This window comes from Stegostoma tigrinum, chromosome 13 (assembly GCF_030684315.1).
Source record: "Stegostoma tigrinum isolate sSteTig4 chromosome 13, sSteTig4.hap1, whole genome shotgun sequence".
NCBI classification, from domain to species: domain Eukaryota; kingdom Metazoa; phylum Chordata; class Chondrichthyes; order Orectolobiformes; family Stegostomatidae; genus Stegostoma; species Stegostoma tigrinum.
Genome location: NC_081366.1, coordinates 64,387,651 through 64,404,383, shown reverse-complemented (window position 1 = coordinate 64,404,383; position 16,733 = coordinate 64,387,651). Strand labels below are relative to the sequence as shown.

General features: G+C 41.7%; 1 protein-coding gene across 1 annotated transcript in view; it reads right to left on the bottom strand.

Annotated features, from left to right (window-relative positions):
- Nucleotides 1–16,733, bottom strand: part of LOC125458092 (ran-binding protein 17-like) — a 1,334,110-nt gene that overhangs the window by 1,226,284 nt on the left and 91,093 nt on the right. The window contains exon 4 of the mRNA XM_059650767.1: nucleotides 11,373–11,539. Within this exon, the coding sequence (XP_059506750.1) occupies nucleotides 11,373–11,539 (167 nt within the window). The remainder of the gene's footprint in view (nucleotides 1–11,372; nucleotides 11,540–16,733) is intronic.

Below are 16,733 nucleotides of genomic sequence, written 5' to 3'. Positions count from 1 at the left end.
GAATCTCCTGCCCCTTACCCTAAAACTACGCCCTCTCAAGGCTGGCCTCTGAATAAAGGGAAGCAGCTTCTCCGTTCACCCTGTCCATACTGATTAAAGTCTTTAAGATTATAATCATGTCCCTCCTCAGTCTCTTTTGCTGTAAAGAAAGCAATCCAAGTCTATCTAGTCTCTCCTTGTAGCTCAATTTCTCCATCCCAGGCAACATCCTACTGAACGTCCTCTGTACCTGCTTTAGTGCTATCACATTCTTCTTGTGGTGAGGTGAGCAGAACTGCACACAGTCCTCTAATTGTGGAATAACCAGTGGAAATGGATTCCCCAATTTCTTTTACAGCACAAACAGCTTCACTCAAAAGTTCTGAGTGCTGGAATGGAAACTCAAGACAGTTGCCATAATGGCTCTGGATATCAAGGTTCAAAGATAATTTCAGGGCATCACAACCCCGCCAATCTGATTTCCAACAGTTTTGAAGGATGGCTGAGGCACTGTCTCAAGACATTTGAGCCGGCTTCATGACATATGAGCCTGTTTTCCTCTCTCAGTGTGGCAGTTTTCTTGTCCTCACCTTTCCTACTCTACAAGACTCTTGTCCGTCAACCCACAAGCCTATGTTAGACTGTTATAGTCTGAAGGCAGCCTCTAAGCCCTGAGCAGTTTGTGGCTATCTGCCACAGTCATCTGTTTTCTGCTCCGAAGATCATCAGCCTTCCATCACTCCTGCTTTGACCGTCTTATCAGAATACTAAGATACGTAACGGCATATGAAGCTCAGCATTAAATGTACAGGGGTTATTGATTTCATTTTATGTGTATTACACCATATCTGAACTCATAAATTTGGATCCGAATATGCATTTTCAGATTCTTTTTAAATTTTTTGCTTTGTCAGGAGAAGATGATATGATGACAGAGCATAGTTTAAAAAGTAGAGACTGTTAGTGATTAAGGAAACGTAGCGGAGATACACAGCACTCAAATTATTTGACATAAAGCTTGGGCAAAAAGGGCAGTAGCCAATCTTCTTCTTCCTCCTCCATCTTCTACTTTTCATCGATTCTTTACTTGTCGGCTGATGGCAAGGATTGTTCCCTCATAATGGAAGGTTGTGCACACCACTATAAATGCAACAACTTGTTCATCTGCAGGACATTCCCAGAGCATCCTGACAAGAGGAGAACATGCTGATATTGTATACTAACGCCCTTATAACAAGGTGGCAGTCGCTGCATACCTGAACCAGCAATGCTAACCACTGTGTTGTCAATTGCTGATATCAATATGTTGCTTTTATCTCCAGCAATGGCCTGGGTGAAGGTCAAATGAACAAATCAGAGCCATGGTTTCCTTGTTTGCACAGAATTTCTTTCAAAAATCCTTCGTTGAGAGGAAACTTACAACCTGTGCTATTGGTATCTATCAATCATGACCACTTTTCTGAAGCAACGACATTTTATGTATTGGTCATTGTTGAAATTGAGGTAAAAGAATTGTTTTTCAAGGACTCTCGGTGGACAAGACCTTCTTCTGAAAGCCAATCCCCATCTCTTCCTTATTTTAGCAGTTTTTCCTGCTCTGTGTAGCCTATTGTTGTTCTCTCCATAATGCGCAATTCATGGACGGAGTCCTACCAGGTCATGCATGCCTGGAAATGATGCTTTTCACCAAAAACTTTGGTACAAACAAACAAAAAGCTTCAGAAATTAGATCATTCCCTACAAACCACTGAAACTTTAGACAAGTATAGAAATGCTCAAAAAAATGTGTACAATTGCACCAATTGCTACAGAAAATAACTGTAAATAGATCACGATCCCTTTAAACCATGATGCTGGTAAGAGGGGCCTGCATTCTGTCTAACATCCAAAACAACTTTACAAGATTAAAACAGAGTGAGATTTGAAATGCAAAGTTTAAAATTGATAATGCTGTCAACAAATCAGTGACATAGACCAACATCATGATACGTCAGTGGTTGTTAGATGCATACGTCCAAATACCATCACCAGGGTGATGAGAATACACAACTGAAGCCCATTTTTTGAGCACTGAAACTGTATTGTGCCAAAGAGCACATAGCACACTTTCTCTTGCACTGACCTTCTCTGCAGAACAAAAAACTGTCCTGCCATCATTGGTGGGAGGACATAATGACTGAATGACAAGTTTTGAATGGAGGCCTCCATGATAAACTGACATTGTAAAAGAAACCTTATACATTATATAGATTTTGGTAAAGAGAAAGTTGTTTTTAGAAAGTTATTTGCAACAAGGGGTCTTTGATGTACTATTCCACATAACAGTTTGATTAATTGTTTTCACTATGGCACAAAAATCTTAGGCAATCTTATATACAATAACTTCTTTCCAACTACTTGGGTTTATGCAACTAAATACAATTGAACTTTCAGCTATTAAGGGACTATTGCAAATTAAGGAATGTTAAAGGGTTCCATATGTTCTATCTCTTGGTTTATGAACCTTGGCATTTGAAAGCTATGAAAAAACAATTCTGCAGATGTTAAACAGAAGAAAGAAAAGTCAAAATTAAGACCAATGACAAACTAATTCCATATGACTCCTGCCATCCAAGTTGCATATATCTAAAAGATAAAGCATATGTCACTTGACAGCACTTACAGAATATTACTTCAATCAGTACTGTTGTAAAAAGACATTTGTTGAAATTTTATGTCATGAACTCACTAAGATTTTGCAAGAAGACCAATTCAAGGGAAAAATCAGCAACAATACTGTATAAGAGAGGAGACTCTGCCTTGGAGAATGCACCCAAAACTATCAAATGACAGTTAACAGTAGAGGCTTCGTCAACATTTTAAACAAGACTGATTTACTTTGATTGGTAAGCATACAGCATGATAGGCTTCGGCCATTCATCGATTCGTTGGTGACCTAATAAATCAGAGTCAACCTGCCTGGTTTATAACATCAATAAAGCCTGGCAATGAACTGTTCTTCAGCAGCTGATGCACGAGAGGCAGTCTGTGATTGGACCAGTGTAGCATGTGGTGACAGTTCACACAAGTAGGGGCAGAATCCAAGTCTCCCATGGCATGGAATGGAGCAGGGGCACAGGGAGCAAGGCTGGGGACAGAAGGGTAGGGCTAGAGTGGGTGGGGCACAAGAAGCAACGATGGGGCCGGGTTTCAATAATAGTGCTGACAAGCCAGGATCCAGGGAAAACGGCTAGGGGTGCTGAACGAGAAGTGAGGCTCCAAAATGGATAGAAGGAACTGCAAATGGAGGATGGGAGAAGGGCCTGAAAGAGAGAAATGGAGCTGCAAAGATGAGGTTGTGAGAGGGGAGTGGCAAGAGGGAAGAACAGCTGTAAAGAAGTGAAAAGGAGAGAGAGGCACTGCATAGTGGAATCAGGGGCAGTAAAGGAAGAAAGTGTCTGAAAACTAGAGTGCGAAAGAAAGAAAATAGCTTTCAACTTTTCAACAAAGAAATACTCAGCTAACTGGAAACCAGAAATCAGAGATAACAAATTTCTTCCAAATTAATACAGAATCTCTAGATTAAAGCTAGAAATCAGGAGCTATTATATCGGGGAAAATACTGGGGATATGATTGCAATGAACTGTGTCAACTGTAATGTGTCTTCAGCACGGTGTGATGTCAGAGTCCGGTAGGGACTGGAAGCTAAGTGCCAGCATGGTATGCTGGACTGAAGGATTTTCGGTAATGCTGGACATTTTACTTCTGTAACAAGTCTTGGAACAAAAGAAGCTGCGGCTAGGTACTTTTGCATTTAAGTCAGCGCAGTAATTGCCAACCTATGAAGATTCCACTATACTCACTGAGTATATAGGGTATTCTATTCTATTCTACCCAGTGTCCTGCCAAAAATTATATGCTCCCTCATGTTGTTTCTTCTTCGAAAATGCATCACTTTGCACTTAGGGTGATATACCATCGACCTGCTCTGTCCATCTGACTTACCCATTTATATCTGTCCAAGCATCTCTTCACCATTAACAATGCTACCAATCTTGGTGCAGTCTGCAAATTGATTAACATTGTCCCAAAAATCCCATGTACATCATTTCTGTACATTACAAATAATAAAAGACCCAGTGTAGATCCTTGTGGTATACCGCTGGACATCGGCCTCCAGTCACTTGCACAACCTTCTACCGCTATCCTTTTGTGTCCTATCACTGAGCCAGTTTCTGATCCATCTCACAAATTTTCTCCAAATTCCATGTGCTTTAAATGTCACAATCAGTCTCCTAAAAGTCTCAGACCTTGACAAAAGCTTTACTAAAATCCATATAAACTACATCAACAGAACTTCTCTCATCCACCTCCTTGATCACATTTTTGTAAAATTTTGACAAATCCTCTGACAAATCCACACCGATTATTCCAAATTAACCTAGGCTTTTCCGAGTAGACATTAATTCTGTCCTTCAGAATTTTCTCCAGTAGATTCCTTACCATTGGCATGAAACTCAGTAGTTTGTAATTTCCTGGTTCATCTCCACCAACTTTACCAGACAGGAATTAAAAATTTGTGTCAGAGCTCCTGCAATTTCCTGCCTCACCTCCCACTGCAGCCTGAGTAGCAATTCATCCAGGCAGGAGACATGTCCATTTTTAAATTCATTAGAGACTTCAATACCTCCCCACTTCCTACATCAAACTGCACAAGTTCCTCACAATCCCTTTTCCCGAACTCTATACTCACATCTTCCTTTTCCAGATTGATGACTGAAGAGAAGTATTCATGTAACATTCATTGGTAAGCATACAGCATGATAGGCTTCGGCCATTCATCGATTCGTTGGTGACCTAATAAATCAGAGTCAACCTGCCTGGTTTATAACATCAATAAAGCCTGGCAATGAACTGTTCTTCAGCAGCTGATGCACGAGAGGCAGTCTGTGATTGGACCAGTGTAGCATGTGGTGACAGTTCACACAAGTAGGGGCAGAATCCAAGTCTCAAATATCCTGCGGGTACATACAAAAATTGCTCTCCTGGTTCCTAATGTGCCCTACACATTCCCTCATTAACGTCTCCCCTTTAATATATTTATAAAATATTTCAGGATTCTCTTTAATCCTGTTTGCAAGGCCCACACCATGCCCCTTTTTGCTCTCCTAATTGTTTTCTCAAGTCCCTTCTTGCACTTCACATATTCTTTTAGGGCCAACAACTTCTCATGTCTCCTCCTGGGTCTTCTGAGCTCTCTCTTTAGGTCTTTCCGGGCTACATCGTAGCCCTCAAGTGCCCTAACTGAGCCTTCACATCTCATCCTAACATAAGCCTTCTTCTTCCTCTTGACCAGAGATTCCACCTCCTTCGTAAACCACGGCTCCTGCACTCTACAGCTTCCTCCCTGCCTGACAAGTATATACTTATCCAGGACACACAGGAGCTTTTCCTTGAATAAGCTCCACATTTCTAATGTGCCCATCCCCTGCAGTTTCCTTCCCCATTCTATGCTCCCTAAATCTTGCCTAATCTCATCATAATTGCCTTTCTCCCAGCTATAACTCTTCCCCAGTGGTATACACCTATCCCTTTCCATCACTAAAGTAAACATAACAGAATTGTGATCGCTATCACCAAAGTGCTCACCTACTTCCAAATCTAACACCTGGCCGGGGTCATTACCCAGTATCACATCTAATGTGGCTTCGCCCCTTGTTGGCCTATCTACATGCTATGTCAGGAAGCCTCCTGCACACACTGGATAAAAACTGACGCATCTGTAGTACTCGAACTATAGTGTTCCCAGTCAATATTTGGAAAGTTGAAGTCCCCCATGACAACTACCCTGCCTCTCTCACTCCTATCGAGAATCATCTTTGCCATCCTTTCCTCTACATCTCTGGAACTATTCGGAGGCCTATAGAAAACTATAGGGTGACCTCTCCTTTCCTGTTTCTAACCTCAGCCCTACTACCTCAGTTGACGAGTCTCCAAACATCCTTTCTGCAACTGTAATACTGTCCTTGACCAACAATGCCACACCTCCCCCTCTTTTACCATCTTCTTGGTTCTTACTGAAACATCTAAATCCCAGAACCTGCAACAACCATTCCTGTCCCTGCTCTATCCATGTCTCCGAAATGGCCACAACATCGAAGTCCCAGGTACTAACCCATGCTGCAAGATCACCCACCTTATTCCGGACGCTCCTGGCATTGAAGTAGACACACTTCAAACCAACTTCTTGCTTGCCGGTGCCATCTTGCGTCCCTGAAACTTTATTTCAGACCACCCTACTCTCAACCTTTTCTGTACTCGAACTATAATTTCCTTCCTCCGATTAACTAATTGAACAGATATTGCAATGACAGCAATATACCATAGCCCATTGAAATAACCTGACACAGACTGATCAACTGAAACTGTCGACAGCACAATATTTAAAATGTTAACTTGAACATTGAAACTTGGCAGTAAATCTACATTCTGAGATCCGGCGCAGTAATTTTCCAATACCCTACAGGTGTTCCACCAACGCTGACTCCAGGAACACTGAATTTAAAATCTCCCCATCCCCAAGACCTGTTGCAATATACATTTAATTTCCCTAAAATATGACTACTTGCTCAGAATCTTCACCCATTCTTTCATCGAAAGCCATGCTGCACTATCTTCCACCACCTCACCACTTCAAGAGATGTACCAACACTCTAACAACCCAAACTCTGAGCACAATCCTAAATCCCTGCCAGTCTTAAATTTAATTCTCCGCCCACCCTCAAACCAAGCCTTATCACACAAATATTTTAATCAACCAACTCCAAAAGGTCATCTGAACTAAATTTCCACCCATACCAAACTCTAAGACCATTTCCATTAAATATCGACATTCTCCAAAATCTGTCACTAAGAATTTCTGTTCTGTCTCAACCGAGGCAATTGGCAGTTATAGAAGTACCCCTTTCCACCCATAATGGAACATGTAGGTTTTAATGAGGTGCAGATGAGGTCTTAAATGAATACTTTGTATCGGTATTCACCAAAGAGAAGGAATTAGTGGATGACGACATCAGGGAAAGCAGTGTCGAATCTCTAAGCCAAGTTGCTATCAAAAAATATCAACAAGTATTAATATAAATATGTCTCCGGGTCCTGATAGAATCTATCCCAGCAGATCGGTGTGAAGCAACAGAACAAATTGCTGAAGAGTTGATGGACATCTTTTTTCCTCTTTGGCCACAGCCAAGGTCCTAGAAGACTGGGGAATAGCTAGTGTTGTCCCATTGTTTAAGAAGGGCAGCAGGGATAATCCAGGAAATTACAGGCCTGTGAGCCTCATATCAGTGATAGGGAAATTATTGGAAAAGATTCTCAGGGACACGATCTGTATGCATTTAGAAGGAAGTAGATGACTCAGCAATAAACAGCATGGTTTCTTGCAGGGGAGGTTGTGCCTCACTAACTTGGTTGATTTTTCTGAGGAGGTGATGAAGATGATTGATATTGTCTACATGGACTTCAGTAAAGCCTTTGACAAGGTTCCTCATGGCAGACTGGAACAAAAGATGAAGTCACATAGTATCGGGGATGAGTCGGCAAGATGGATACAGAACTGGCTTAGTCATAGGACACAGAGGGTAACAGTGGAAGAATGCTTTTAGCAACGGAGGGTTGAAATTGTGGTATTCCACAGGGATCAGTGCTCGGACCTCTACTGTTTGTGGTCTACACAAATAATTTGGAGGAAAACGTAGCTAGTCTGATGAGTAAGTTTGCAGAAGATTAGGGCAAACAGAGCCAGGGATCTGGGTTCGATTCCACCCTTGGGCAACTGTCTGTGCGAAGTTTGCACATTCTCCATGTGTCTGTGTGGGTTTCCTCCAGATGCTCCGATTTCCTCCCACTGTTCAAAGATGTGCAGGCTAGAGCACGGACCTGGCTAAATTGCCCATAGTGTTCAGGGATATCTAGCTTAGGTTGGTTATAGGGGGATGGGTCTGGGTGGGATGCTCCAAAGATTTGTGTGGACTTGCTGGGCCAAAGGGCCTGTTTCCACACTGTAGCGATCCTATGAACCTACGAAAGATACAAAGATTGGTGGAGTTGTGGATAGAGATGAGGACTGTCAGATGATGCAGTAGGATATCAAACAATTGAAGGCATAGGCAGAATAATAGCAGATGGAGTTTAATCAGGACAAATATGAGGTGATGCATTTTGAAAGGTCAACTACTGGTGGAAATTATACAGTGAATGGCAGACCCTTTGGAGTACGCTATTCAGAGGGATCTGGGTGTGCATTCAATGTTAAATAATTAAAAGAATTGGGAATATTAATGAATTCTTCTGATTCCATTTCTGTTGAAGTTAAATACCCCATGTATCAACACAAATAGAGAATAAGGGAAGTATTGTTACCAAGTGACTGCATCAATGAGACCCTAAAAATCAAAACGTAGCCTTCAAGAAATCTCAAGAGGAACCCTCAAAAGAAATAAAATGAGTCCTTTAGGAACATATATACAGTGATCAAGGTGAGGAGGAGAGTACATTTTGATAGATATTTTGTGGGTAAAGGGTAGGTAATGGAAGGTTAAACATTATGAAGGTGAGACCTGGCTATAGCAAGTACACCAGGAGGCAAAGAAGGCTAAATATGTCGATGAGATAACAAGGTGTAGAGCTGAATGAACACAGCAGGCCAAGCAGCATCAGAAGAGCAGGAAAGCTGATGTTTCAGGTCAAGAGCCTTCTTCAGAAAATATGTTGAAAATAGGTTGAGCTGGGACAATATGTAGCAGCAAGCAGAGAAAAAGAGATGGAGAGAAACAGATTAATGTTTCAGACTACGGCTAGCTGCACAAGAGGAGAGAGGGAGGAGGGGTATTCATGATAGCAAGAGGCAGTGATAGCACCAATGATAGGGCAAGAGAATAGGTGAAGGAAGAGGAGGAGGACAGAGAATTCTCAGTTTAAGCAGGGACAAGAGGCAATGAAAAGTAGGCTAGTGGGTGAAAAGATTTTGACTCCATATTAGAAGTTAAGTAGCAAAGGTCGGTAGAAGGAAAAATGCAAAGGTTAATCAACTAAAGTCAAGCCTTTTATCCAACGAAATTCCAATTTGAAAATTATAGCTTTTGATGCACTATTAAAAGTTAACTGCCCAAGGTGAATGGAACAGTTTAAATTATACAGTTTGATTGCTTTAAGTAAGTCTTATTGCTTAAGAAACTTAAATCTACTGATTACAACGGGAGGTCTAGTCTGGTCTGGTTTGGAGAAGGCACCCATGCAGAAGAATTGAAGCTTCCCATCATAGTCACAAAGCCCAATAGAAAATGAACACCTTGGTTACCACTGTATTCTTGTGCGATGCAGCTGCAAGAGAACTGCTGGCAAAGAAATATTGCCAACTTCCTAAATGTTCAAGTTTACCAGCCAGCTGTTAGGCCTTGGCCCACCTCCTTGATCCCTAAATCTACTAAGATTTCAACTGTATTCCAGAATCAAGTCAAGTTTCAGAGTTTCTAAACTCATAGAAACTGGGAATTTTTGAGAAAAACAACAAATCAAGAAACAAGATCATACTTTCCAGATTTGTCTTACTCCTTCCTATCGCTAGCATTTTTGATTGCATTCCTGACCAGTAAACATTACCTTGTCTTTCCTAGTTTGAGAATGTTTTCTACTAGTCTGAATTAGTTCACCAGACAGTTGAACATTTTGGAAAAATGACTGAAATGACCAAACCCTCTATTTGGGTCACAGGTAATGATAACTCATTAAAAACGTCAAAAGATGTTCTTCAAATGGATCAACAAGTGTCGAATTGAGTCAAGCAGAGTTCAGGTAAAACATTTATTTGAAGAAAAATAATTTTTGCATTGTCATTAATGACATATTGAATGTTATTATTCAAACAGAAAAATATGCTAACTATTGAAGATCCTAGATTCACACACAGCTTTATCTTCCCAATAAAACAAACTGCCAGGTGTTGTATTTCAGGAAATAATAAACAACTACAAATAATATCTTATCATCAGTATTGAAGAAACCACATCAACAATCGAGACATTTTGACAAATTACATTATTCAACCATGTCTATTATGTGAGGTTTGCAAGCTGCTCATGTTCATTTTCACCATAAGATATAGGTGCAGAATTAGGCCACTCAGCCGCCATTCGATCATGGCTGATATATTTCTCAACCTCATTTCTCGCCTTCTCCCCATAACAATTTACCCCCTTACTGATCAGAAGCCTTTCTATTGCTGTCTTAAATGCATGTCGTAACTTGACCTTCTGTGGCAAAGAGTTCGACAGATGCACCACCTTCTGGCTGAAGAAATTCTTTCCCATCTCAACTCTAAAGAGTCATCCCGTAACTCAGACTGTGTCCTCACATTTTAGTCTCTCCTACTTGTGAAACATTTTGTCCATGTCCACTCTATTTGGCCCTCTCAATATTCTCTAAATGTCAATGAGATTCCCCCTCAACTTTCTAATTTCAACCGAATCCCAGAGTCCTCAGTTGCTCTTCATATTCTGAGATCATTCTTGTGAACTGTTCTGGATCCCCACCATGGCCTGGACATGAGACATTTTTTTTTATTTTAATAATCACATCTAATTTAAATGGAACCAAACAATAAATTACACAAGAAAAGCTGATAAAGACTGAGAGTCTTGAAGAAAGCTATTTGTCATCATAGCAGTTCACTGCTTTCCTAAGCAATAATTACAACATATTTACAGCACATCTACAGGCCATTCAGTCAGTCTTTCGGTTCCTCATGAGCATCCTTTCATCTCTCTTAATTCAACCCTATCAGCATGTCAACACATCCCTTATTCCTCCTCACGTGCTTATCTATGTATTGTACTTTAACTACTTGCTGGGATACACGATCCCAAGAAGCATTTCAATCATATTTAGAGGACATCAATAAAAACCTATTTCTTGTTTTGCACAGTTTCTCACTTCATAATAATATTCTCTCTCACCCTTCCAATTCTCTTCTCCCCTTACTCTCCAAATAGTATTGGCTCCTTGCTGGCATTAGGTTCCATAGATGCCCTCCCTCCACCTTTCTATTGTATATGGATCAGTTTTTCATTGCAAAAGCCTCTATTGGACCTTTGCATCTCATCTGAAATTCATCACCTCAAACTGTTCTGATCACTGTCAGCAACAGCAAGTCTATAACCACGAGTGATGTACTGCTTGGAGTTTTCCACAGTGTAAGTGGATATGGTACAAAAGAAATGACATGCTAGCAAATAAACTGTACTGAAATCATAGCGATAATATTGCTACACCTTCATACATGTAAAACATGTACAATGTTAAACAGTACTTTACGTAGCTTAGATCAATGTGACAAAATATTACTGCACCATCTTACCTGTAAAAATTTGGTGACATCAGCAATCACTTCCCTGAAGGCAAGTTTATCTTTCCGTACCTCAAACCATCCCATTTTAGTGATCTTGGCAATAAGGTGCACCAAGGCTTGGATCACAAAGTGTTCTAGCTTTGGACATGATGCCAAATAGTTCAAGATGTAGTTCCCTGTAAGAACAGTTTGAACTGTTAAAAAAATACAAAATTTAAACTACAGGAACATGCAGGAGAGAGGGTTCCAGTTTCAAGTCATAACTTGTCAAGAGAACATGATCCTTCAAAAAAGGCAGCTGCAGTGAGAATCTACTGAAGAACACATGAATGCTTGCGGCATCTATGCCAATCAGATCACAAAGTCTATATAAAAACCAAAAGAGCTACAGGTGCTGCAAATCAGGAACAAAAACAAAGTTGCTGGAAAATCTCAGCAGGTCTGGCAACATCTGTGATGGTGAAAACAGAGTTAACGTTTTGGGTCCAGTGGCCCTTCTTCAGAACAGTTCTAGACCGAATCTAGAGTATTGTGCACAGTTTTTGTCCTCTCATTGAGGAAAGATGTAGTGACATTAGAGGCAGGTCAGAGGAGATTCACTAAACTGATCCCAGAGATGAGGGATACGAAGAGGTTGAACAATTTGGTCCTATATTCTCTGGAATTTAGAAGAATGATGGGGGATCAAATTGAAGTATTCAAGATGATAAAAGATATAGATAAAATCAAAGTGGAGCGGATGTTTCCTCTTGTGGAGCATTCTAGGATGAGAGGTCATAGTCTTAGGATAATGGGTAGCAAATTTAAAACAGCTTTGAGGAGAAACTATTTCTCCCAAACGGTTGTGAATCAATGGAATTAGCTGTCCCAAATTGCAGTGGATGCTGGGACAGTGAATAAGTTTAAGGAGGAGTTCGAAAGATATTTTATTGGTAATTGGTTGAAGAATTATGGGGAGAAGGCAGGAAAATGGGGATGAGGAGCATGTCAGCCATGATTGAATGGCAGAACAGACTTCAAATGGGCCAAATGGTCTAATTCTGCATCTCTACCTTATGAACTTATGAGGAGAAGCTGATGTAATTAGGGTGGGAACAGGGGCTGTGGGAATAAGAAAAAGGATGGACACAAGACAGGAACATTGGAAATAGTTGGCAGAATTGGACAAGTGGAGCCAAAGTACAAGAGCACAAGTGAAAAAAAAACAGTTAGAAGAGCTAACAGGAATCCAAGCTGGTACTGTCAGGTGTGCAATAGCTAAAATAACAAATCAGAGGGGTGGAATCTTTGTAACAGTTGGCAATTATTGCAAGCTTGACATTAAACAGAAGGTAACATGACAGCAGCTGAATCTCCCTGACAGTCAACATTAATTCAGTAGCAACCCAAACAGGGATAATGAGCAGAGGGAATTGGGAAAGCAGTTCAGTAGTTCTTGTTCACAGGATCTGCCAAAATGGTTCTTCTGTTAATCAGAACACTTTTCTTTGGTTTTCCTTCTAAGATGCCATCATTGGCTTGCAGGAAGAACGGAGCAGCTGGTTCATACACAAAAGATCTTTGACTTATTATTACGATAAGTGCTGAACGAATAATAAATTTCAGGTTTAAAATGCATTTTACTGTAGAAAACAGTGAGCTTGTAAGCTGAAGACTGGATGGCTTCTCCCAATGTTGCTCACAGTTCCAAGCTGTTCAGTTGCCTGAGAACTGATCACATAGTTGTTGGCTGGCACAGTAGCGTAGTCATTGAAAAATGACTATCAGTCCATATACCAGCTACTTGTTGCCACCTAGTTCTCCATTTGTACTGATGGTTTGGCTCCATTTCATCTGCAAAATATGGAGATCCCCAATTTACAAACATTAGACTTATGAACACTCATACTTTCAAATGCAATCCACACACGCTTATAATTTTAAAAATCCAACATATGAACATTTCACGTACTTGCGCACAGCTGCTTTTCATTGTCCGACACAGAGTTCCGACTTGCACACAAAACAGAACCCATTCACAATACAGAGACTGCCTGTACATGTTAACAAGCAGCTGTATTATCAAGTAGTTGCAATGCCTGTCAAGTTACTTGCCTTCAAAACGTACAGTAATCCTTCAGCAATTCTTCGTTTTTGAAAGTTATTTTACCATTTCAGAATCAAACTACAGAAAAGTAAAAAAAAAATTTCTTTACACCCGAATGACAAAAGTAGAGAGATTACGACATGGAGATAATGGGAACTGCAGATGCTGGAGAATCCGAGATAACAAAGTGTGGAGCTGGATGAACACAGCAGGCCAAGCAGCATCTTAGGAGCACAAACGCTGATGTTTCGGGCCTAGACCTTCCATCAGAAAAGGAGGATGGGGAGATGATTCACGGTGGCTTAGCGCTTAGCACTGTAGCCTCACAGCGCCAGGGACCCAGGTTCGATTCCAGCCTCGGGCAACTGTCTGTGTGGAGTTTGCACATTCTCCCTGTGTCTGCGTGGGTTTCCTCTGGGTGCTTCGGTTTCTTCCCACAGTCCAAAGATGTGCAGGCTAGGTGGATCGGCCATGCTAAATTGCCCGTAGTGTTCAGGGGTGTGTGGGTTATAGGATTGGGTCTGGGTGGGATGCTTCAAGGGCGGTGTGGACTTGTTGGGCCGAAGGGCCTGTTTCCACACTGAAAGGAATCTAATCTAATTCTGAAATAAATAGGGAGAGAGGGCGGGGGGTGGACCGAAGATGGATAGAGGAGAAGATAGGTGGATAGGAGAGTATAGGGAGGGGATAGGTCAGTCCGGGGAGGACGGACAGGTCAAGGGGGCGGGATGAGGTTAGTAGGTAGGAAATGGAGGTGCGGCTTGAGGTGGGAGGAGGGGATAGGTGAGAGAGGAAGAACAGATTAGGGAGGCGGGGATGAGCTGGGCAGGTTTTGGGATGCAGTGGGGGGAGGGGGGATTTTGAAGCATGTGAAATCCACATTGATTCCATTGGGCTGCAGGGTTCCCAAGTGGAATATGAGTTGCTGTTCCAATCATTGTGGCATTGCAGGAGTCCCAGAATGGACATGTCATCTGAGGAATGGGAGGGGGAGTTGAAATGGTTCACGACTGGGAGGTGCAGTGGTTTATTGCGAACCGAGCGTAGGTGTCCTGCGAAGCGGTCCCAAGCCTCCACTTGGTTTCACCGATAAAGAGGAGGCCAGTATGGGTACAACAGATGCAGTATACCACATTGGCAGATGTGCAGGTAAACATCTGCTCTCTGTGGAAAGTCTTCTTGGGGCCTGGAATGGGGGGTGAGGGAGGAGGTGTGGGGCCAAGTGTAGCACTTCCTGCGGTTGCAGGGGAACGTGTTGGGTGTGGTGGGGTCAGAGGGGAGTGTGGAGCAGACAAGGGAGTCCTGGAGAGAGTGGTCTCTCCGGAAAGCAGACAAGGGTTGCTTGGCGTGCTGTGTTCATCCAGCTCCACACTTTGATCAAGCAGATGTTCACCTGCGCATCCGCCAATGTGGTATACTGCAACAGGTACTTCAGAGACTGGAAGGATTTGTAATCGATAAGGAGTTGGACAAGTTGCCTGCATTTAATGTTGACAGTCACCAGGACCACAGGAGGTGCATCAAAGATTATTGAAAAAGTGAATACAGAAAATACAGAGATGCACATGATCATTTTCTCATGTTCGTTAGTGTAGTAGGAGACTTGAACCCAGGTCTCCTGATTCAGACATAGGTCACAAAAGAACACATACTCCACAAATATAAACTGAGGGCAGCTGAGGATACTTAGCAGTGATTGTGCCAATTAAAATTAATGTACGCCTCACTTGATAAGGTGCAACCACTTAGAAGGCTTTTCCATGAAGACTAACAATGCAGAGAAGTTTTTGTCAATTCAACTGATTGTTTGGGAAGTGCAGATATTAGCAGTGCAAAAGCTGTATCAATTTATTTTTCTGTATTTTTGATTGTGAACTGAAATAGGAAAAGGACTATAAATGCAGGAACTCAGAAAACAGAAGCAGGACCAAACCATTCAGCCCAGTAATGGCTGATCCGAACAATCCAGAGCCCTGTTTGCAGTTCCTCCCAAATATTTGATTCCTTTCACCATTTGAATGATAGGGCTTCTTGAAAACATTCAACATTTTGGACTCAACCACTTTCCATGGCAGAAAACTCTACAAGCTCAACATGCTCTGGGTGAAGAATTTTCTCCTCATCTCAATCATAAATGGCCTACCCTCTAGCATCAGACTGCGATTCCTGGCACAGCACACCTCTTCATCAAGAACATCCTGATTTATCCTGTCTCGTCCCATTTGAATTTTATGAGTTTCCAATGAGATCCTTCCTCATATTGCACTGAAACAGACCCTTTGATCCAACTCATCCATGCCAACCAGATAACATAAATTAATCTAGTCCAATTTTTTCAGCCCATACCCCCTTGAAACCCTACCTATTCATATACCCCCAGATGCATTTTACATGTTGTAATTGCGCCAGCCTCTACCACTGTCTGGTGACAACACCCCCTACAGGACAGGAGAATTATTGAAAGCAGCTCTGGATTTCTATCTTAACCTGTGGATACACAATCTCCCAAAGTTGCTCATAGATTTCAAAGGCATAATTACACTGGCATAATAAACACTGACAGTTTCACTATTGTTCCCACAATACTATAGCCCATTGTCTGACTGAATGGCTGAACAAGTTCATGAGTTTAAGTGACCTGCTCGGGTTCTTGTTAAGTTTTCTCATTTGGAGATAACCTTCCCACAGCTGCATTTTGATATTTTTCTATGTTCCATGCTCCAAAAGCCATGAGAAGAATGATTAGGAAATCATTGTGTGGTCAGAGCCATACCTCATTTGACAAAGGAGTCAGTGGACTAAGTCATATTAGAACATAGAACATAGAACAGTACAGCACAGAACAGGCCCTTCAGCCCACAATGTTGTGCCGACCATTGATCCTCATGTATGCACCCTCAAATTTCTGTGACCATATGCATGTCCAGCAGTCTCTTAAATGACCCCAATGACCTTGCTTCCACAACTGCTGCTGGCAACGCATTCCATGCTCTCACAACTCTCTGTGTAAAGAACCCGCCTCTGACATCCCCTTCATACTTTCCTTCAACCAGCTTAAAACTATAACCCCTCATGCTAGCCATTTCTGCCCTGGGAAATAGTCTCTGGCTGTTCTCTTGTTACTGGACTGGTAGTATGGCAACCCAGATTCAAATCAAACAGTGGCAGACACAGTAACTGTATTTTACAGACAAAGTCCTAACAAAATCATCTCCATCCATTGATATATCCTGTTACATCAGCAGAATAGACCCAGCAGAGGTAGCGGCACAATGGAGAGTGAG